General features: G+C 46.2%; 2 protein-coding genes across 3 annotated transcripts in view; one reads left to right on the top strand and one right to left on the bottom strand.

Annotated features, from left to right (window-relative positions):
- Nucleotides 1-22,178, top strand: part of CYFIP2 (cytoplasmic FMR1 interacting protein 2) — a 43,537-nt gene extending 21,359 nt beyond the window's left edge. For both annotated transcript variants that reach the window (XM_066329244.1, XM_066329245.1), the window contains exons 23-30: nucleotides 6,831-6,974; nucleotides 7,809-7,899; nucleotides 8,550-8,680; nucleotides 11,778-11,850; nucleotides 12,355-12,449; nucleotides 16,323-16,561; nucleotides 17,359-17,506; nucleotides 18,068-22,178. In XM_066329244.1, coding sequence (XP_066185341.1) covers nucleotides 6,831-6,974; nucleotides 7,809-7,899; nucleotides 8,550-8,680; nucleotides 11,778-11,850; nucleotides 12,355-12,449; nucleotides 16,323-16,561; nucleotides 17,359-17,506; nucleotides 18,068-18,235 — 1,089 coding nt within the window. In that variant the 3' untranslated portion in view covers nucleotides 18,236-22,178. The remainder of the gene's footprint in view (nucleotides 1-6,830; nucleotides 6,975-7,808; nucleotides 7,900-8,549; nucleotides 8,681-11,777; nucleotides 11,851-12,354; nucleotides 12,450-16,322; nucleotides 16,562-17,358; nucleotides 17,507-18,067) is intronic.
- On the bottom strand, nucleotides 319-2,548 carry FNDC9 (fibronectin type III domain containing 9). Its single transcript, XM_066329243.1, has 2 exons — nucleotides 2,489-2,548; nucleotides 319-1,427 (listed from the first exon to the last, which is right to left on the bottom strand). The coding sequence occupies exon 2, from the start codon at nucleotides 1,418-1,420 to the stop codon at nucleotides 758-760; it is 663 nt and encodes a 220-aa protein (XP_066185340.1). The 5' UTR covers nucleotides 1,421-1,427; nucleotides 2,489-2,548; the 3' UTR covers nucleotides 319-757.
- Nucleotides 22,179-22,992: the final 814 nt, after the last annotated feature.

The following is a 22,992-nucleotide window of genomic DNA, read 5'->3' on the forward strand; positions in this document are numbered from 1 at the left end:
GGATTAGTTCATTAACAGAGTGGTGGGTGAGAATGAGCGGGGTCACATTGCTGTGTGCAACCAATTGGCCATGCAAGAAGCACATTCAGTGTGCTGTTGCTGTTGCTTTTCCATATTCTTCTCCGTAAAATGCCCATGTTAAGGGATGTCAGCACTGCTCTTGCTTGGTGTTGGCACTGAGACTGAGTCACCTCCATCTAAATGCACAGGGAAGTGAGCAAGTTGGTGCTTTGATGCAGTGATGCTCCCCAAGGAAGGTGCCACTTCAGGAATCCCATTTTCTGCTCAAAATGGGAATTACTAAAATACTTGTGTGTGCACTACTTAATACTGACAAAAAGCTTTTTTCTCAGGCTGCAATGACTGTTTATACAGGCGTTACAAGGGCTTGGGATGTGATGCTAGTGGAGGGGCACTCAAGTGTGAAACTGCTTGAGTGGAGTTTATCTCTTGTGCACATTGATTGATGACTCTGAAGTGAACCTACAACACGGATGCACGTGAGCTAATGACACTACAGTCTGCCAAGCCTGGCTGTTCCCAGAGAGCTAACTTGGTTTCTTTTTCAAAAATCCTCAGCAAAGGAGAGTATTTGTATCACCTGATGAAAATCTTTCTTCCTGTGACCAATGTCTATGCCTCGTGTTCTACCCTGGGACAGACAGCTGCCATGGACACACAGACAGTCCTTTTGGCAAGAGCTGGGAAAGAGCAGGACAAAACAAACCTCTAAGCAAGATTTTCTTTTCTTCTGCTTTCATTGAAGGCCATGCTGTGGCAAGATGGCCCTTTTATCATCGCTGTTTTTATAGGAAAAAAAGCAGTGAGGGGAGTTATACGGGCTCTCCTTCATGAAACTGGAGCTCCTCATTAGCACAGTGGTCATGGGCACTTCCAGGAGCTCCTCTCTCAGTCCATCACTCAGTAGCTCCTCTGGTGAGCTGCTTCCTTCCACCACCTCTTCAGGGCTGCTGTCGGGGTGCTTCATCCCGTGTTCCCGGTGGCACCGTGCAGACCAGAACTGCAGGCAGCCGTAGGCCAGCAGGGCGAGGAAACAGAGGAGCAGCAGGCTGCTCACCATCCACATGGACGTGGTGGGCTCGTGCTTGGAGCCGCCGAAAACCAGGGGGATTTTGTCCAGGGTGTGGAAGGTGGTGCAGTGGTTGCTGGAGGGGTAGGAGTTCTTGCAGGTGATGCAGAGGACGTAGATGGTGGAGGGCGTGAGGCGGTGCAGCACCAGGGAGCTGAGCGGGTGCCGGACGCGCTCCTCGCGGTGGAAGTTCTGCCGCAGGTACCCGGCGAAGACGCTGTTCCAGTTGGGGCGGTACATGACGTGGTAGTAGTTCTCTGGGCAGGGGCTGCTGCTGGCCCAGGACACCGTGGCGCTGGTGTAGGTGATGTTGTGCACTTCGATGTTCATGGTGTCCCTGAAAGCAGATGCGGGGAGAGGCTCAGTTTTCTGATTCAGGGCTCAAAGGACACTGACATCGGTGAAGTCTTTGCACTGGCTTTTACTCTCCTTTAGCCTCGACTCAGGACTATCCTGCCTCTCTCAGGTTACATGCTACAATTACAACAGGCAAATCCTGCTCTTGCCTACACTATTGTATCACTCTGCTTCATAACAAAAACATCCAGCTGGAGCACAGGTTATATTGCTCCAGTTAGATTTTTTACAAAATCTCTCTGATTGCTTTCTTTGTATCAGAAGCATTTTTAGCTTTTTGTTTCACACAAAATAAAAAGGGTACTGCAAGTGTAATTAACATAAAGTGATATTAAACTAGATCCAGCTTGGTTTGTGCAGCTGCCAGTCAACAGATACTTAGATTTTAAGCCTAAATATCATTTAGAAAGCTCCATAATGGTTAGTTCACTGTTCTAAGTTGTCGCTGCGTTTTCTGTATCTTCCTTGCTTAATAAAGTATAAACTCTTTCTGTTCCTGTAGCATCTCACGTTGCAGGGTGATAACAGTAGGGTAATAACAAGATCTTAAATGTGAAGTCTGTAGGTTGGTGAAATATAAAAGCAGTGCCGTTAGGGAAACATAAATACATGAATAACAAAAACAAAGACAGAAAAATACACTGCCCACCTCGCAAATTTAAACATTTAAACTGACTTGTGCCAGAGCCAGTGAGTAGTAGATTATGATCCCTGATGGTGCATGTCCAGTAGTTTTTTTAATACTCTCTGAGCTCTGTGGCTGTTCAGCAGCAGCCACAAATTTCTTGAGCACATTACTCCTTTAGATCCCCGAAGTGCTCTCTGAGCCCTGCTGCAAGGTTCTCTCTCCCAGCCAGCGAGTGCTCAGAGCAGCACCTCCGTTCCGTTGAGCTGGTTTATTCTTTCCTTTTTCTCCTCTCTCTAACAATAACTAACTTTCCTTTAATTCACTCAAGAATAAGCTCATCCTAATGACTGCTGATCTGTTCCTGCATGAGGCTGTGTGTGCCCACGCTGAGCCCTCCCAGAGCCAGCACTTACCTCCAGCCAGGTCGGCGGTGGCCCCGTGGTGGTGACTCTGGTGACAGAGTGGCCTCAGGCAGTGCCTTGCCAGCACTCACCTCCCTCCTGCTCCTGCTAAATCCCTTCCCCTGAGCACTCCCTCATTTATACCCAGCTCGGGCTCCGTCATCTCTCACCATGGCAACCAATAGGAAAGGATGGGCATCTTTGTGTGATTTAGGTATGTTATCCCTAAAAGCTTCTGCCTGGGAGAAGTGTGAGTCTCCAAGGCAGGAAAAAACAAACCAGGTAGGTGTGGTTTTTTTGCTGGCTTATTTGGTTTTGTTCTTTTTTTTTCCTGTATCCATAGTCCCTCAGCAAAACTATCCCTGAACCCCAGCAGGGTCTGGGGTTACAGACACATTGGCACATGGTGTAAAATCTGGGATCCTGGACTGGAGTACCCATTGACTCAGGGACTTTTTCTTCAGTTCTGTGATTTCTTGCACACTTAAACTACTGATTTATGTTAGAGCCATAAGCAGTGCATTTTGATCCCTGATGGTGCTGCAATTTCCAGTATTTTTAATATTTTCTAAACTGCATGATGAGAGTAGGAATTGTGTTTTCAAAGACTTTGATCTCCTGCTGAGCTACATGGGATTAAGCCCCACTCTTCTTTGAATGCCTCTGACTTGGGGATGTAGACAGCTTGGGGATGTCCCCTGTCAGTCTGGTGAGAGGGCAGGAGGGAGAGGCAAAGCCAGTGCCTGTGCTGTTCAGGGAGGCAGGTCGAGCCTGTGGCCAGGAGGGGACAGATGGGCCTGGTGGGGAGAGGCTCTGAACAAGACTTGCTCCTCTCTAAACCCAAAATGTGCTCGAGAGGAACTTTCCCAGAAATGTTGATGCTGAGTCTGGAGTTACTCATTCCACTTTCTAAGACACTCTCAGCTGTTGCACTGAAATTAGGTTGGCTGGAAGCCCTGACTTGTCTTGGGCTGTGTGCAAGTTCTTTTTTTGGCTCCGAGTATATTGCTCTTTCATTAGCTCTTCATCTTTCCAAGGGAATTCTGTAGCAGTCAGTCCTATCTATTAATCTCTCTCTGTTCAGTTTTATCAGATAAAGCGCTCTCTGCCTTTCCTCAGGTGAGCTTAGACAGGTCTGAGTGATGGCCAGCAATAAGGTCAAAGACATGGAAATAGAACTGGGGTTTGATTTGCTTCATTTGTTGCTAAAGCTTCTCCAGAGCATTGCTGGTAACCTCCTGAGCTCCTGAAGCAACGCTGGGACCTTGCCCACACACTCACAGTTACAGATGGCTGTCCCTGAGACCTGGGTACATTGAGGGCTCTGTAGGACACTGGGAGCTCTGCCTCATACTGCAAATCCCAGCCTCCTATCCCCAAAACCTGTCCATTTGGCCCTAAACCAAGGATGGGCCAACCCTCCCCAGTGTCTCCAGCAGCTGCTGCTCCCAGGAAGGCTCAGGGTCAGCTTTTGCTTTGGTTCTCTGAGGGGTCAGAAGCAGCCACCCAGTGTGGGGGAGTGAGCTGTGCTGTGCTGTGCTCTGCAGCCAGCTTGTGCCTTCAGCTGCTTTGGCTTAAAATACCCACTGGTGTCATTTTTTACATCCTACAGTCTTTACCCCAAGCTGTGTATCTCGCCCTTAAATGGAGTTATATTTTTAATTGCTGGCAGAGCATTATTATTAGATGTGAGCCTGCTGTTAGTGCTCTGCAGAGAGCTCCATGAACACACCTCATCCTGCAGACAGGCAGGCATGAATCATCCTGCTCATCTGCAGCCAGTGCACATCCTAAAATGTGTCTTGTCCCAATCAGGCTAATTGCTGAGATCCCCCCACTCAAGGGAGAAGCTGGCTGGGAGCTGCTCTCCAGCCCCTTTATCCCATTGAGGAGTGAGGGAGTGCTGTGAACTGGGGGCTGTGCAGCAGCACCAGCTGCTGGCTGTCTGTACAGCCAAATATCAGCCCTTTGGTAGGAAAAACCTGATGAGATGCACCACAACTGGTACCATTGGTGGTATCCCATCTCAGGGGAGCAAGGCACATGCACAGACAGGAGTCCCCTGGCCATGGAATAGCAAAGAGGCCTCCAGAAATGAATGTGGATTCATGAACCCACTAAAATAAGGAATTTTTTATTCCCCCAGGCCAGGATGAGCCCCAGTGTGCTAAGCCTGGGGAAGTAACGGGGTAAAGGAGCCTACAGAGGGGTATGGAAGGAAGGTGTAAGCAGCCATTTCTGGGCCACTTGGATCACCCCTGCAATGATCACCACTCATTTTCTGGGGACACCTGGGGCTGGGACAGTGCCTTGCAAAAGTTAAAGCAACAAAAGCTGCTGGACAATGGCTGGGCTGGGGCCCTGGAGCACTGACTTCCCTCTCAGATTGATTTGGCAAATATTCCAGGTTGGGCATTACCTGGTGTTCAAACAGAAACACTTTTCAAAAAAAACGCATTGCAGTTTTTCAACTGTATTGGGGTGAATAACCAGTGGCTTTGGGTCTGTTTCTACCAGATTTTTAAAGACCTGGTTATCTGAGGATGCAGACAGAAGCCTGAGCAGGGTGCTCAATTCTCTTAAGAGCTGGTATCTAAGGAACTTTGAAAGTAGGCTTCTGTCTGCCTAAATAATTCCTAACTCTGACACATACTCAGGGACCTTTTTTTTTTTAAGTTTTAATGGGAGAGAAAGTTCTTGCTTATTGTGAATGAGCCTCCAAGGTGGTCTTTCTGCACTTAATAGTGTTTCAGGGCTATTTGCACCTACCAGGAACAAGAGGTGAAATTACATTTCACAGAAAATGAGAGACTTTCTATCTGCGCCTTATTTCTGCTGGTTCAAAGAGCACCTAGGAATTACAGCAGGTAACAACCTGCCAGACCAGATCAGTAAGGCTGTGACAAAATGAGGGACAATTAATTGATTAAAGTAATTGACAAGTCTGTGAAAGCATGCTCAGTACATTGGTGAAATTCTATAGCTGAGAGCAAAAGAAGATAACAATTTTTAGCAAATGACTTTGTAACCCATTAGCAGCTCAGATGATGTGTTAGAAGTAAATCCTGTGGAGTGAGTCAGGAGTGGAGGATGACGGGAGCCTCCAGCTGAGGGTACTGCAGCAGTGATGGAGCAAAGATGTTCTGCTGCTCTAGCCCCTGTTCCCTTTCACTCAGTGCCTTCCTCCCACCTCTCCCTTGGCTCCATTACTGGCAGGAAAGGGGATCCCTGTAGAGTGGAGTCTGCAATACCCACAGGGAGGCATTTGGGATTCAGTCGAATTTGTTTCCTTATCTCTGTTTTACCTTTAGGTAAGCAAGAGCCCAGGGTTAATCTGTGTTTTGCTGGAAGAGGCCACTATCTATGTGCCAAGATCTTTTCCAGGATAGCTTTTTTGCTGTTCACTGAGGCTGAAGTGGAGATGCCATGAGGGGAGAGTGCAGCCCCTCTGCTGGGCTGAGTTGTGATGCCAACACTCCCATTGCAGAGCCCTCTCTGAGCATGTGGTGTCTCAGCTAAATCTGATTCTCAGTACTTTTTCTCTGCAGAACACACAAGGGAATTAATTCCCCCTACATCTCCTTGCCTCACACCAAATGGATCCTGTAAATCTTCCAGTGATGAAATGTTGCAGCAATTTCCTTGTTTTCAAGATGACACTGATAAAGTACATTCCTGGAAATCACTTTCTGTTCTCTGCTGCTAAGAATTTTTTGGGGCAGTGTCCTGGGCACCAGTCTCCCTAGACCAATGTCAGATTCTTACCCTTGTCACAGACCCATGGAATGTCTGTTAAGTTGAGGCTGATGTAAAACTTTGCAGGGTGCAAAAAGGATCTTTTCTTTTGTCTTTTCCATCTGCTCTTAAATCCCGTTGCTTCAGTTCCTGCTTTTCTTAATAAGCCTCTTTTAAAGCAAGTGCTCATAGGGAAAAAAAAAAATCTGTCTGCTGAGATGTATATAAAACTTGTCATTTTAGTAGAGAAGAATTTGATTTTGAAGAGGCAAAGGGCCACTGAACTGATACATTTCATGGGGAATTTATAGGAGAGCAAATTACCTTGGAAAGGAAAGTGGTGTTGCTACGTAGGAGGATAATAAATAGGAAGATAATAAATTGGAGGATAATAAAACCTTATGACATGACGGTGTTGAGGTTAGAGTGTATCTGAGCACATAGGAAGAAAAGCAGTCTCTTCTCCTACGAGAGGCAGAAGTGAGAATGGCCATCGATATTATCATTTCTCCTCCTCCTTAAAAATTATTTATAGTGATGGAACATCATAGTGTGATAAGAGAATTAGAGGTCTGGTCGATGGCCCTGTCTGACTGTCACTGTGTTTCCACTTCCCCAGCCCCTCAACATTGCCTACAGCCACATCTACAGCTCCTACCGCAACTTCGTGGGGCCGCCTCATTTCAAGACCATCTGTCGCCTCCTGGGCTACCAAGGCATTGCTGTGGTCATGGAGGAGCTGCTGAAGATCGTCAAGAGCCTGGTAATTCTGAGCCTGGCCCTGGTGATGGAGAAACCCCAAAGCCTGGATGGGTGCAGGATAGGCAGTGTGGGCTTTGGGATCGGGGTGTTGGCGTCGGGGCACCTTCGTGTCTCCTGATCCACACTGGAACACTTGGAGCCATTTCCACTGATGGGGGAATCCCAGCGATTCCTGTGGGATGATGGAGGGTTTCCAGCAGGATCAGACAGCATTCAGCACAAAGATTTGATGGTTGACTAAATGGACTTCAGTGCATTATCTCTCATAATGTGTCCACAGGGTGCAGGTGTATAGCTCCAAATGACAGCAAGGGCTTTAAACTAAGCAGTGTGCTCTGCTCTGATCCATCTGTGTCCAAAACATCAGATCTGCAGAAACTCACTCTACATGGACATAAATTCTTTATTAAACTCTTGTATATCCAGTGATCATTCCTCAGGTGGAAGGAGCATTTCCTGTGCTAGGGAGTGAGTCCTTTGGCAGCTCTGGTGAAATGCTTTTTGGGTTAGAAGCACAAGTCCAGCTGCATCTGAGACTGAGCCTTGTTTTGGATTTCAGCTGCAAACAATGCAAACACAGCAAGCTGTATTTTGAAGTCGAAAATCCATGCAGCTGGGATTTATTCCTTGGGAGGAAGCTGTAAAAGCACTCTGACTCCATACACTTGGCCTGAATTTCTTATTTGAGTGAAATCCAAATTAAGCAAGTTCTTCTCAGGCTCCAGCTGAAGTTTCATCCTGTGCTGTCAGTTGTGGGCCCATCCACAAGCAGCCTCTTTGAAAACCAGTGCCAGGAGACTGGCATTCCAGTTTAACCTCCCTTTGTCTCCAACAGCTCCAAGGCACTATCCTGCAGTATGTGAAGACTCTGATTGAAGTAATGCCCAAGATCTGCCGCCTGCCAAGACATGAATATGGCTCTCCAGGTGGGTGCTGCAGATGGATCTGTGAGCAGGAGCTCAGCCACGTGCTGCTGCAACATTTACTCACACTCATGGTTAATCCAGGCTGGGCACCTGTCCTGCCAGTGCCACTTGCAGCCAGGTTTGCTGGGACACTTTCAGCTGCTCTGCTGTCGACACCGGAACAGGTGTAGGAAACCTTTCCAGGAAATCTGCTGGAAATTTCCATTTGAAGACATAGATGGCTGATAAGGGAATCTCTTCTGGTAGCCTCTCTTATGTTTTCAGGATTCTGTAAGCTTTTGTGAGTTCACTGGTGTTTTTTTAAATGCTCTGCTTAGCTGGTGAAGAGTTTTTTTGCAGCGTGGCTGCAGTCAGAAACTGTAGCTGCTGTACATGAGCCAGCACCAACTCATCCATCACAGTCTGGAACCTCTTTCCTCCTCTGATGAAGAAATCCAGGGAGTTTATATGACTTACTCCCTATTTCCCAAGGCTAACTGAAAGCAGGATAAGACACTGCATATTAGTTCTTCCCAATGCCAGTCTCTGTGTCTCCATTTAGCAGCTGCAATTTGTGATTAAGGAAATACCAGACACTGATCATCTTTTTTATCCAAATTACCAGGAAGTGATTCCAGTCTCTTTCTGACTGCCCTTCCTTCTCTTTTAAGGAATCCTGGAGTTTTTCCACCATCAGCTGAAGGACATCATTGAGTATGCAGAGCTGAAGACTGACGTGTTCCAGAGCCTCAGAGAAGTGGGCAATGCCATTCTCTTCTGCCTCCTTATCGAGCAGGCTTTGGTAAGGCAAAACCCCCACACCAACATCGTACCCGAAATTTCCAGCTCAAGAGTAGAAGTGCAAATGGGTTCTCCAGCAGAAGAGTTTAAGAAATGCTCCTTTCCAGCTTCTCGTGTTCTCAGAGTCTCTCTGGGGCTGTGTTGGTGGAGTCTTTGGGGATGGTGTGCCCTGGCACTCGGTCAGGCCTCTGGGATGGCTGAATCTGAATACTGGAAAATCCAGGTTTCATTCTTGGACCCAAAGCTCTGCCCCTTGTTTGTCCTGCTTAGAAATAACACCAACTGGAGATAATTTCTAGATTGTAAGCTCTCTGGGGCAGGGATCAATACTTTTATGTATACACATTTGTACAGTGAGAAGTAGATTTGATCCATCTGCTCTTTTGGGGTGCCAGTGCAATGGAAACAACCTGATGGATTGTAATGGTGAAATGGATAAAGCAATCCAACAGGAAGGAAACCTGCTGATGCTATATGTCCTATGACAACTTCACTGAAAATCTGGCTGGAGTAACAACTTGCTATTGCCCCCTGCACAGGAGTTTTACATGTGCACAAGTCTCTCAGCCTCCCAGCTCATGTGATGCCCTCTCTGGTGTGGGGCAAAAGCTGTGGCTGAGTGCCACTCATCTTCTTAGCTTCTAGTTTTTCACATAACAAATTCACCAAGCAATGAATTTAGTCTCATAATTTGGCCCAGAGCCAGCTGAGGAGTACTCAACAACACAATTGTACATTAAATGTGCATACTGTGTCGTAATGTCGTTTGGGCAGGGTTGTTTCAGTTTTTCCAGAAGTGTTTCAAAATTACTTCCCCAGCATAAGACAGGATTTTCAAGCAAAACCAGGAGTTTTGTTCAGAGCAAAGCCATAAGAAAGTTCAAAGATTCCAAGTTTTATCTGGCCATAGAGCACAGAGGAAACTTTTTAAAAGTCTCTGCATGTCCTCAAAATGGATATTTCTGCCCTTGCCTTTGCATTTTAACTCCAGACCTTGAGAGGTTTGATTCTTGATATAGTGTATCAAACACATTCAGTGAGCAGTGGTTGCATAAGATGAAGAGAACAAGAGATGTGTATCACCCAGCAGCTTGGCTTTTACAGAATTTTATAGAATGACCAGAGTTGCCAACTATATTCTGGCAGTTTCTCTTCCTTTTGTGGCTTTGTCAGTGCTTTCTGCTGTTCTCAGTGTTGGGTTTTCTGCTGGATGTACTGCATTTGCCTTTCCTGTCACATCTTTAATGGGACACTCAAGGGACATGGTGGTTCTTTAGAAATCCTTCATTTCAATGCAGAAATGTTCCTTCAGTCCCAGGAACTGTACATCAGCAGTGTACTGGCATTTTAGAATAGCAGAAGATAAAGATGGTGGGAATGTGGGGATCCTTTATGGAAGGCTGCCCATCAAAGTCCATATCTGCCTATTTTCTGTGCCAGACAAAGTCTCTCCCTTTTAGATCCTCTGTTTTTCCTCCCAGTAACAGACTCAGAACACAAAGCCATTTTGCATGCAGTGGGCTCTGACTCCCACTTGCTGGAGGATGTCAGATGCACAGAGCCATCACAGAACAAGATTTTCCCTCTAATGGAGCTCTTGTGCAGCAGGAAGAATTGCTTTTATACTGCAATTACCTTCAGAGCTGTCTGAGTGATCTAAGGCTGGTGGTATTTGCTGGCAAAAATGGCTCTGATGCAGATGTCCAGTCTGCTGCATTTTACCCCCATTTTACTGTTTAAGTTTGAAGAATGAGGGGTTGCTTGGGATGAAATTTCTAAGCAGAGTTTGAACTCTCGGTTAATGGGCCTTGGGGAAGAGGTCTGTTAATAACATGACTAATTTTGGGACAGATATGAGGTGAATGCAGGCTGCAAATGGCTGAAAATGCTCACTTTATTAGAGGAAAACAGCAGTGGAAGAACATTCACCTAGGAATGAACAGTATTTTGCAAACAAAATGACCAAGGTGACAGGCCCACTCCTTTAGCATCAGCACCTCTGTGCCCATGGAGGGGCCCCAGACTGTTCCTGTCCCTCCAGCACTGTGTCACAAACTGCACTCCCACAAACTTGCTCTCATCCCAGCATCCATGCGCCAGTGCAGCCTCCTGCAGCTCCATGCTCCACTGTCCTGCTGGCTGGAGGGGTGGTATCCACCCCTGCATCCCAAACTGGCCCAGCCCGGTCATTCCATCCAGCCCTGGGCACCTCCTGCTGCGCTGTCATGATCTGCTTCCCAGTGTGTCTACATCTCTCTCCAGTGAGCTCAGAACCGAAAGCATGTCCTAGGACAGGCTGTTGTAGGAGCAGGCTGGTGCCTTGTCGTGACACGATGCCTCTGTGTTGAACAGCTTTGGTTTCCTCGCTGCTGTTTCCCATTGCAGACTCGTGTACAATGTACTGTCGGCCATCGCTCCTCAGTCTCCACCTGCCTATTTCTAGGTTTCTCCTCCTTGTGCATCTGTGTTTGGGATTATTTTTTTCTCAAGTGCATTGGCATGCATCCCCTCAGGTGGCATCTCATGGTGTTATTCCTCTCTGGACTTCTGTTTTATTCTTCCTGGTGCCTGCACCACTGGGATTCTGATAGGCCCTGGCTGAGAACACCACACCAACAACCAAATCATTTCAGACCGGTTATGATGTACCCATTTGCAGAAGAGCCACATGTCAGTGTATTTTTCATGTACACTTCCTAAAATAACTAAGCCAAAGGGTAATTTCCACCTGGGCACTCTCTTAAAGAACAGGCTGCAGAAATTTATTCAGAGTAAGATGAAACAGAAACTTCCATATTCTTTATCCCCTCTTACTTTCAGGGCTAGTAAGTAGGACAGAAAATCTGTATAAAGGTCTGGCCTTGTACAGGCAGGAAGTAACTTACTGGAGTTAGGGAAACTTCCTGATTGAAGCTGAAGTGTCACTTCCAGTTTTAGATCATTTAGGTTCAAACCACTGGAGTTACTACTGAGCTGGGTTGGATCTGAATAGGTGCTGTAGGTGTGAACTGTTGTAGTGTTGCCCAGGCTCCTGAGCCATTCACTCTCCCCCATAGGTATTTTTTAACTTACTTTATCTTTCTTTCTTCCTGCCTCAGTCCCAGGAAGAAGTTTGTGATTTGCTGCATGCTGCTCCCTTCCAAAATATTTTGCCCAGGGTCTACATCAAAGGTAAGAAGCTGAGAGGGAAGCAGTGGGCAGACTCAGAGGTCTCTGCCCAGAGGCTGTTTTCTCTCCCATCTCTGCTGAGGGTTAGCTCTGACCCTGCTTCCCCCTCCAAAAAGATCAGTGGATACAGCCAAACGTCAGGTGCAGACAAAAGCCAGGGGTGCATTTCCTGTAGCGCAGTTATGACCCGAAACCTCAGGCAGTTTGGGGGTTCCCTTAAGGTTTGGAAGGCATTTCACAGCCTCTCTGGAGAGTGACAGCATGAAATGTCCATCTCAACAGGAGTGCTCGGTAACAGGGACACGCTTTGGACATGTGTGATAAAGCTGCTGCTGAGTCTGCACTCGCCCATCCCTCCCTTCTCTGCATCACCGGCCCCTCATTGCTGTGGTTTGGCTCCCTGATCCCACAGTCTCCTCGGATGGTTGCTGGGGGGCAGCTCTGAGCTGGAAAGTCGCGGGTCTCCACTTCCTCCTCTCATTTCACTGTTTGCTGCTCGCTTGACAGAAGGAGAACGCTTGGAGGTGCGCATGAAGCGTCTCGAAGCCAAGTATGCCCCACTCCACCTGGTTCCCCTAATAGAGAGGCTGGGCACTCCGCAGGTAAGGATTGCTTTGGAAGGGATGGCTGTTGGAAACTCGTAGCAGTCCCCACACGGCCTGCTTGGCCTTGGGAAAAGTGATCCTTTTTTTTTTTTTATTGATTGATTGATTTTTTTTTTCCCCCCTGAAGCATCAATTGGATGAGCAAATCCGAATCCTTGCCCCAGCAAATGCTCTGAAGGGAAATTTGTGAACTGGTCCAGAGATGTGTTTGCTGCCTCCAGTCAGGAGAGCTGGCAGGGAGCTGTAAGGCTAGTGTGCTAGAAGCCAGTTCTGAATCAGAACAACTCCAAAACCCTCTTCTTCTCCACTTTAAAAAGATGGGGAAATTGCTGGAGTGGTTTGAGGAGAATCTTTCCAGGGCTGTCCTAACAATCAATTGCCATCACTTTTGGAGATCCCATTTTAGGACTGCAGTGTGGTCCATTTAAGCTCATCCCTGTCAAGGAATACATCTGAGAATGGTTTCCCTCCTAGCACATGCTTAGAGCTTCAGCACATGCTTAAAATTACGGCTCCATTTAAGTATCTTCTTGACGTGGGTCTCAGCTTGGGAAAGATCTTTTGTGCAGACACTCAGTACTCTTTAAAATATCTCCATAAGACTGAGCAGTGTAATGGGCAAAATTTGAACTCCCTTGATAGTAATAATCAAACTTCAAGTGCCCATTTACTTGGGTTGATGGGATAAAAATCTTTCAAAGTATCAAATGAATCAACACCCTTTTCCTGTAATGTACTGATGAGGGAATGGAACAAACACTCAGCTGGTGTAGGAGGTGACAGATCTATGGCAGGCAGAAAGTGGTTGATACTTGTTCCTGTATTTTTTTTCTCATGGATCAAGGACATTTTGAACTTTGCATCATTGGAAATCATCTGAAACAGAGAAAGTGGCTGGATAACTGAGAACTTTGTCTTACTCTGTAGACACTTCCTTTTAAAGGAGACACTCGAGAAAAAGAATTCACCTCTGTGTTTTTGTGTCTTTGTGTTGGTCTTTCTATCTCTCCTTCTTTCCATGCAAAATCATCATTGAATTCTGCTATTAGAGTCCACTTGTTGCTTATCTCTGCTGTAGTTATAATGGTGATGAAAACAAAAGATATTTCATGTCCCACTAGGAAGTTCTTTTTCTGTAAATTGTTCCCATATCCATCACACAGGTACACTTGGGTAACAGATTTTTTTGGTTTTTTTGAGCTCAGATGTAAAGGAACACAAGAATTGCTTTCTATAGGTGCCTCCATAGCTTCTAAGCTTGCTCCTTTTATGCAGTTTTGGACACGCATTTTGGAAATGCAGTTTTGGACACAGGCTATACAGGATTTTTCCTGCAGAATGCATAAATGCCTTGTAGCAATTGTCCAGAATCTAAGCTGAAATTGCCTGCCTGATGCCTCTCCCAAAAGGTGGCCCCATGTGTGTTATAGTGGGGATCTATTGGTTTTTGCAGGTTTGGGGTAGGGTTCTGACAAGTTCACCAGTAAACAGGCTGCAAAAGAGGTTCAAAAACTGGAAAACCAAAACTGGATTTGTGCAATGGCAGGAAAACTGCCAATGATTGTTGTAAATAATTACTTTGCACTGGAAATCCAGAAGCAGCTGTTTGATGGACCATTTATAAAAAACCAGGGGGGTCAAAGTGATTCATTAAAGGAATCCTCTCCCTTTTAATGCTGACCATAAAGGTATTTAGTAAGGGGTTTTTAAAAGGGCTTGATCAGTCTGGTTTATTCCCTGGAAATAATCAGAGCCTTTGCTTCTGAAGACAGAAGGAATAATTGAGTCAGCACAGTGGCATCCTGTGACAATTTGCCTTGAGAGCATCCTTCCTCTCCTGATCTTAGAAATCAGTGGGAGCCCAGGCTGTGAGGCAGCTCTGCATACAGAATCAACAATTCTCCAGCTGCTTTCCCCATGTTAAGGTATCTACCCTAGGATGGTAGTCCTGTATCAAAGACTGGTCTTAGTGTGATGAATTTTAGAACCAAAATCTGTCTGTGAATGTGCATAACTGAGTGGCACTACGTACACTGAAAGCCAGATGCATTCCTTTATAAATTAAGATTTCTTCAGAAATTGTGTATTAAGATCACTGGAGAAGTTTGTTCTCAAAAGTATCCCTTTTATCACTATGTTTTAGCAAACAGTAATGCTAACAAATAATTTATATTTGAAATGGCTGTGTTTCTACTGTGCCCTCATTTTGCCATGATAGACCAGTGTGTGCAGGTCTGTGCCCATAACAGCTTGGAGCAGGTGAGGAGAGGGACAGTGTACAGCCTTTACCTAAAAATCTGGATAAAATAAACCTTTACTTGCCAGGCAGACACGTGCAGGTGTGTGCCATGGAATGAGTGATACCATTCCTGCTTTTAACAGGTCGGGGGATCCCAGACCAAATGTGGCCTCTGCACATGATGACAGCTTTCCCTTGATATTTGCTTTTAGTTGAACTAGTGTTCAGCTAACTGAGGTGAGGTCCCCAGAACATCCTTGAAATTGTGGCACAAGCAAGAATTGAAACGCTTCTGATTTCAAGAACAACCAAATTAATAATGCTTGAGGTTACAGGCAGCATAAATTGATAATCAGAAATGGGGATGTGCAGGCACATTCATGCATTTTTCAGAGTGGAATGAAGAGGACCCAAGTAAACCAAGCATAATTCATGTTCCTAATGTCTGGCCAGGACATGTGCCTGCCCTTTGTCCCAGCTGCTGCAAGTCCCCCTGGTGACTGATTGGGATAACATTTTTATGGGCATTGCAGGGACTGCTGGAAGTGGAGCAAATGCTTAAAAACTGCTTAAAGCTCCAGGAAGTCCTCTGGGATAGGCAGGGTCTCAGTCAGTGTCGCCCTTGTTCTGTGTGCCTGTTCACTCCTCTGCTGAGGTGAGCAGGGCAGAGCCAGAGCCTCCCACAGCCACAGGCACGGCTCTGACAGCACTCAGCTCCCATTTCATGAGTCATTTTTGGTAGCACAGCCAAGAGGAGTCAGTCCTGCCACTGGAACAGCAGGGAATGGGGCAGCTGAGAGGATACCAGGGCACTGAGGCCCCCATGCTTGCACCACTCAGTGAGCTTGGGGGAAAGTCCTGCTCGCTTGTTTTAAATCCTCACCTTTTTTTTTCTTTTGGCCTCTTGGGGAGCAATGGGCTGAAAGGAAGTTAATTCTCTTTTAAATTTACTCTAGTGTAAAAGCCAAAATAACTTCATCCAGTGGAGCTATTCCAGATTTGTATATCTAAATCTGAGCGGGGATGCCACAGAACTTATCCACACCTGTAAAGCTTCCACATCTGGGAGAAAATTATTTGGCTTTCTTATAAACCACAGATTTTTCAGTATCAAGTTTGCAGTGGCTTCTCATCTTCCTCAGAGCTTTCTAAGCCTAACTACAAAAGAAATCAAGAAAGCCATAGGCTATCTGCATTTTGAAGAGATGATGGCAATGTCCTGGGAAGCAAAATGTCCCTGTTCTCTCCCGTTTCATCTTCATAATCTGCAGAAATCATGAGACGAAACCCACGAAATGAATCATTAAATGAAAATCATGAAACGAAACGCTGAGTAGCACTAACAGGGCAGAACAGCACGCAGGCAGAATTAAGGATCAGTATTTCTGGTCAGAGCCTTGCCTTCAGCTCTGGCGTTCTGACGTACATAGCTGCTCCAAAAGTTACTGAGGTCGGTGCAACAGAGCGGAGCACGATGTTAAATCCTCCTGTTGGAGAGGGATGAGTATTCTCTGGTGGGAAGTGCAGCCACCAGAGGTAAGGTTGGGGCCTCCCACGAGGCGGGGAGAGACCAGGCAGCGTTACCCCCGGCGGGCGTGGGGTCCCCTCCTCACTGGTGTCCCTGTCCTCAGCAAATCGCCATCGCCCGGGAGGGGGACCTGCTGACCAAGGAGCGGCTGTGCTGCGGGCTCTCCATGTTCGAGGTGATCCTGACCCGCATCCGGAGCTACCTGCAGGACCCCATCTGGCGTGGACCGCCCCCCACCAACGGCGTCATGCACGTGGACGAGTGCGTGGAGTTCCACCGGCTCTGGAGCGCCATGCAGTTCGTGTACTGCATCCCCGTGGGCACCAACGAGTTCACGGCAGAGTGAGTGTCCCCAGCTGCTGCTGACGGGGCTGGACGGCCCTCGGGGTGCCCTCAGCTGTGAGAGCTGCTGCGGAGGTAGAGGGGGGAGTGTTGGTCCTCGGTTGTGCTCAGCTTTGTGGTGGAGCAGCTGGAGGGAAGAGGAAGGTGAAGGGATGTGCCCAAGGTGAGAGGCAGGAGGTGGGTAGATGGGCTGACAACCAGCATTAGGTTCTCACCTATAGCCCTGGTTTGTGCCCAAGATGTTTCTGTTTTCTGAAATTCTTTTCCCAAGGAATTTTCTGTAAACGAGAGACATGTTTTGGTAACTGTAAACTTGGTTTACATTCTTTCCCTAGGAGGGACTTCTTCTTGATGTCCCTCTGGTCTGACCAATGTGATTCAAGAGGTTTGTCTTTCTTTCACCAGTTGAACCGGTCTGTGTAGAATAGAATATAAGGGAGACACATCCCAAAAAGAGAGGAATCATTTTCAGCCTTCTGAAGTCAGAGTCTTTGTATTGTTGTGGTGTACAACAGCATCACTCACCCATCTTACCCTGAGGTTCATCTTACACAGCCTGGCCTGGGTGTAATTATTATCTGTATGTTCTGTATTATCTCCTTCTGGGAGAATTATTATCTGTATGTTCTGTATTATCTCCTTCATTTTCTCTAGGCGTATACTCACTTTCTTGGAGCAGGACTGAACCTGATTTCCCTAGGAGTTCACCAAAGAAAGTTCCTGGTGCCATGGTTACTTCTCTTGCCTGACCCTATCCTGTCATCTCTCCCCACCCATCACCCTGTTCCTCCCTGCAGGCAGTGCTTTGGAGATGGTCTCAACTGGGCAGGTTGCTCTATCATTGTTCTCCTTGGACAGCAACGGCGTTTCGACCTCTTTGACTTCTGCTACCACCTGCTGAAGGTGCAGAGGCAGGATGGGAAGGATGAAATCATAAAAAACGTGGTAAGTTGAATGGTGAGGTCCCAAAGGACCCAAACCAGCACACTTCTTTCTGTTTTCTATCCTGCTTTGTCCAAACTCATCAATTACAACGAAGCCTGGTGTTACTCTTATGCCTACTGCATGCCCTTGCTGTAAGGTTTCCATCTGCAGTCTCAGCAGAGAGGCCAAGGTTTTAATTGGCTTGAAAATCAAATCTTTTTTCTCCCAAAGCTTTTCCCTTCTTCCTGGGGTTGGGAAGCTGTACCTGAGGAGCTGATATTTCCAGCAACCATCCTGTGATCTCTGTGGCTTTATCAATAAGCAGTTGGGAGCCTAGACTTTGGAATGGTTAACTTAGGACCACTCACTGATCCTGTTAATGCTCTGTCTTGAGTCATCAAACCCAATAATGAAGCCAGTCACCGGTCCCTGCGAGGTGCTAAGTGGAACAGGAGCATGTGTTAGAGCTGCTTTGCCTTAGCAGAGCTCTCCAGCAGCACGGCCCAGGTTCTGCTACTCTCTAGCTGGTCAGATGGCAGAAGACCCTTCATGTACTGTTTCTCTCCCTCACCATCCCTCCAGCCCTTGAAGAAGATGGCCGACAGGATCAGGAAGTACCAGATCCTGAACAACGAGATCTTTGCCATCCTGAACAAGTACATGAAGTCGGTGGAAACAGACAGTTCCACGGTGGAGCACGTGCGCTGCTTCCAGCCCCCCATCCACCAGTCGCTGGCCACCACCTGCTAGTGTGGACACGGACCCTGCGTGGGGTGGGAAGGGAGCAGGGACTGAACCCAGACCAGCTGGGAGGGGTAAAATGATGGTGTGAGGCCTGACGAGGGAGTGAGGCCGGGTCAGCCTCTCCACACGAGGACGCATCTTCCCTCGGCCCCGTTTGAGTGCATGTTCCTCTGTACCATCCCTGTGATCGGTTTTACTCGTAGCTTTCGGACTCGGAGGGGGGGTGGGGGTGGGCGGGCAAAATGTGCTTTTTCTTCCATGGAGTGCTCCGGTTTTCCCTGTGGCTCACCCCGTGCACACATCGCTCTGAAGCCACGCTGCAGCCTCGGGTGGGACATCCCCACGCTCCCACGGCGCCGGGGACCCCCGTGACAATGTGCCACCAGCCACGGAGCAGGAGGGGCTGGAGGCAAGGCCCTGATCCATTCCTCGAGGGGAAGAAGGGATGAAGGCAGGGTGTTAGCCGTGGCAGTGCCCTGAGGATCGAGTGCTGGGTGCAGAGGAGCCTTGCCAGGCTGGTGGTGGATGGATGCCTGACCCAGGCTGGGGTGAGCTTTGTGCTCTCTGCTGTGTCCTTGGCCTTTCCAGCAGCTGGAGGGGGAGCTATGGCATGTGGGCTTGAGGATAGCAATGATGCAGTCACCAGAAAGCTCCTCAGCACTTCAGAGAGCTGGGGAAAGAGAAAACAGCCTGGCTTTTTCCATGCTATGGGACGTCCACTTACTTTAATGCAGAGGTTCTCCCCTGAAGACACTTATTTCATGGACTAAACTAGATTTCCTGTGGACTACAGAAGAGGCTGCATTCATGTGAATGTGCTCTCAAACATATTTAATTTGGGTGGAAATAATCACTGGTGCTGACAGGATGCAGGTGTAGTTACCTTGAACATACGGGATCTTTGTTCTTCAGCCAAGGCTGAGAGCCAGGGTGTGTAATCTGTGTTCTGGGATGCTATTTTCCCTTGGTTTAGTCAAATTGCTAGTGGCACAGCAAACAAAAATACCTTTCTCCAGAGAATGGTGACTACCAGCAGGGCTTAGGAAACTTCCCATCACTCAGAAATTATGTGATCATTTAGAAAAGATAAAATACAGGATATTTTAAAAAATACCCAGAATTTTCCACATTCAGAGATTTTCAGAGAGAACACTGGAGTCTGTTTCTTCTCCCCACTCAGCTAATCTAAGATCCCTGGATACTGAGAAGAAATTCAGGTGGGACTTCAAGGAGAGTTTCATAACTCCTGGTCTAACCTGCTTCCCCTCAGTAGTGTCACTGGAGTGATGCAAAAGCTTGTGCTTGATGTGAAAGAGGATCACACCATGTGCTCCAGGAGAAAATGATGCCAGCCTCACCACTGGCAGTGTTTCCTCAGCTCTAGCCTGGCCACAGCAAAAATTGCTGTGTCCAGGTGTGATAACATATATTTGTTCCGTGCATTTCATCATGCCTTGTAAACTGCATGCTGTTACAGATGTTAAAAAGGCAGAGCCTGGGCGTTTATTCTCTCAGAGGGAACATATAATTAATTAGTAGAAATGTCCCAGCTGGAGTTTTTGCTTTAGGAAACAGCAGCCAGCAAACTACTGCTGGCAAGAGGAGATCTTGGTGTGTGGCATGAATTTGTGCTCCCAGACTCTAATCATCTACTCCCTTGATAATCAATAAATACTCCACATGTGACAAGTGCTGGACATTTTCACACCTGGAGTTTCCTTTAATTACTGAGACAAGACATTTTCAGCTGCAGGGAGGAAATTGTGCAGCACAGTAATCTGAAAGTAAAATGAAATCTCAGGAAATCTGGCTGAAATCTTGGAGTGGCAGGAAGGACCCAGCCCAGCAAGGTGAGTTCTTTCCTCCATGTTGTGAGGAAGAGCAGCAGAAGAACATCTGGGGCTTCTCTCTGCTTATTCTTACACTAAGGATGTCACTTCTGGCATTCCACCATGTTCCAGCACTTCCACGCTACTGGAATGAGGGTATCTAGAGATATATATTTTTAAAAGGAAGAGAGGAATCGAGCACTTTATTTTTTGTGGAAAACAAGATGCGAGGAAGATAGATCCAACCAAGATCCTGCTTTTCCTGACCTAAATAGTAAGTGCTTGTTATTTTGGTATGTAAGTCGTGCTGAGAAGTTTGCACAAGTTCCTGTTGGCTTTCAGAGCCACCTCTAGGCACAGCACAAATTAGGTGTCCTACTACAGCTGACAAGCTATGGAATGCTGGAGCCTTCTTGGAAACCAGCATGAAACAAGAAGTTGCTACAAAAGGATGAACTGTACCAAATGGCCCAGTCTCAGCTACCTAGACAAAATGGGATACAGTAAGGTGAATTTAAATCCCTCTTTTAATCAGTTTGGGTCTGGAGTGAGTCATGAGATATTTCACCTAATAATCTGTAAATCTCTCTGCATTCTTTTCCTGTAGTTTTGCCATAATTCCCTGAAGCCCTGAAAATCACAGTTGCACTGGAAAGCTCTTGTACTTCTATAGGCTGTACTTGAAAAGAGCAGGTAGTTGAAATCTATTTGTTGCCCTCAGATTTGCTAGCAAAAATGTAAAATCCCTCCAGATTCCACGGGATTAAATGTTTTGAGCAAAATGTCAAAGTGCATGAACAAAATGTTTATTGTTTTGACTGTAGAGTGTGTGCAGATCTTTTGCCTTGTTGCTCAAATAGTATGAGACATCAGCTAGTAATAGTCACAGTCCTAATTTCTGAGATTTAATGTTACTGTCCTTTGATTATCTCAAGGATTAAGATACTCCTTAGCTTCAGTTTTCTCACCTTCCTTGTCTGTGTATGAGAAAGGTCCAGGCTTAGGTCTTTAAACAACCCCATGAAAATGTTTTGGGTTTTTTCTCACATGTTTTTTTAAATGTCATAATCGTTAATGGAAACAGGGAGCAAATTTGTAAGGGTAGGGCTAAATAGTAGCAGATTGCCAGGGGGACAGACATATTCCCCACACTTGCAGACTTTCTGCCAAGTTTGGGAGTCTTCCTTGCAGATGTGCTTCAGTCCTATATTTTTCAGTCTTTTATAATCTGCAAGACTTCTAATGTTGTTTTCTTAGGGAAACGTTGACCCCTGTCTGACTCATCCCAAGTCCACTGACAATGGACTTTTTTTTTACCTGTATTTTCCTGCTTATGCTAAAGTAGTCTGCAAACTCCCCAGCATTCACCAGCCACCACTTGGAATGTCTACTCCAAAGACAAGTTGTTGGATCCATGCAGGAATTACAGGGGGGAGAAAGGATGGTCTGTGTCATGAGTGAAGTCAGACTGGTTATTTTAGTGTTCCCTCTGGCTTTGCCATTATAAAAGGTGACTGTTAGCAGTGCACATGCTTTTCTGGGATGATGCTACACTTGCAATACAATAGGGGAAGCAAACTAGATCAAATTCAGCACTTCAGTGGTTTTCCTTTTAAACTCTGACAGCACTTAGGAGAATTGAACAGCATTAGTCCTTTTCCTCCTGCTTTACTCCAGTCCAGTAGGTTCATGTGTATTGGAGAACAAAAGAGAAAAGAATCTAGGGTGTAAAAAAACTGAGAAAATATTCTCAAAAACTGTTGTCAAATGTACCATATTTGTATGAAAGGCTGCTTGAGTTATTTTGTACAATGAATTTTATTTATGGTGAGGTATATTTACGCTTGTGATCTGATACAGTGTTAAATTTTTGATCCATATTTGCTATGCAGCTGAAGATGATATTTTCATTTTGTATTATTATTTTTTGCTGTTGTTCTAAAATTCAGCCAACAGAAGCTTCCATCTCCATTAGAAGTGCTTCTGCAAGAGTAAAGCATCTGATACCTGGTGATATGTCCTGTAACACAGCAACCAACAGTGTGTACAACAAATGTGGGATGACTTTTGTGATGAAGACAAATAAAAATTGGGCTCATTCATGAAATGGGCAGAATTTACCTTGTGGTACCATCATCATTGTGATAACTGTTATTTGGGGGAAGGTTTCAATTGTACCTTGCACAAAAAGAAAAAAAAAAAAAAAAAAAGCTAATTTGATAAAAATGTCAAGCTTCTGTAAAAAACAAAGGAAAAATAATAGGAAGCTTTGTGGACAACACCAAAACAGACATATTTTCCTATCAAAAAATTAATGATTTTTGAGAAGAGCTTCCTTGAACAGCACATTTTTCACTTTAAAACTTTTTTTAGTATAACGGGATCAGGGGAGGGAAAATTATATCATCATTTTTAATAGATCTTGACTGGCTCTACTCAAAGCCAAACTGGGGAGCCGATTTCCTCTCATCACTGCAGCCTTGCCAACTCCACAGGGCCCTTTTTGTATCCCAGGAGATTCTCTTTGCTATTATCTTCCCAAATTTCATTTGGAAACCATTCTTAGTTTTGTGGTGAAAGCACCCAAGGAGCAGCTGTGGTTGTTGACTGCTGAAGAGAAGTGGGAACCAAGGGGAAAAGATCTTCTGGGAGCTGAGGAATTAGGAAAAAACAACTGACATGGATCTATGGGAGCTGAACTCCTGTGCTCACCAGCTCCAGCCCAAACACTGTAACTGGTGTTCCCATTCACAGCTTCTTCCCAAGGTTTCCTCATGGGATCAGCTTCCTAGCTGAAGAGGAGCAGAAATGCAATGATTCTTCACATAACATCGGAAATGAACTTTACACCATGACCAGGGAGTTCTGTTGATCTTTCCAATGTGCTCTGAGGCTGTGTTGCAGCTCTGGGTGACATCCTGCTGTGCAGGACTG

The sequence above is a fragment of the Sylvia atricapilla genome, chromosome 14, assembly GCF_009819655.1.
Source record: "Sylvia atricapilla isolate bSylAtr1 chromosome 14, bSylAtr1.pri, whole genome shotgun sequence".
Classification (NCBI taxonomy): Eukaryota; Metazoa; Chordata; class Aves; order Passeriformes; family Sylviidae; genus Sylvia; species Sylvia atricapilla.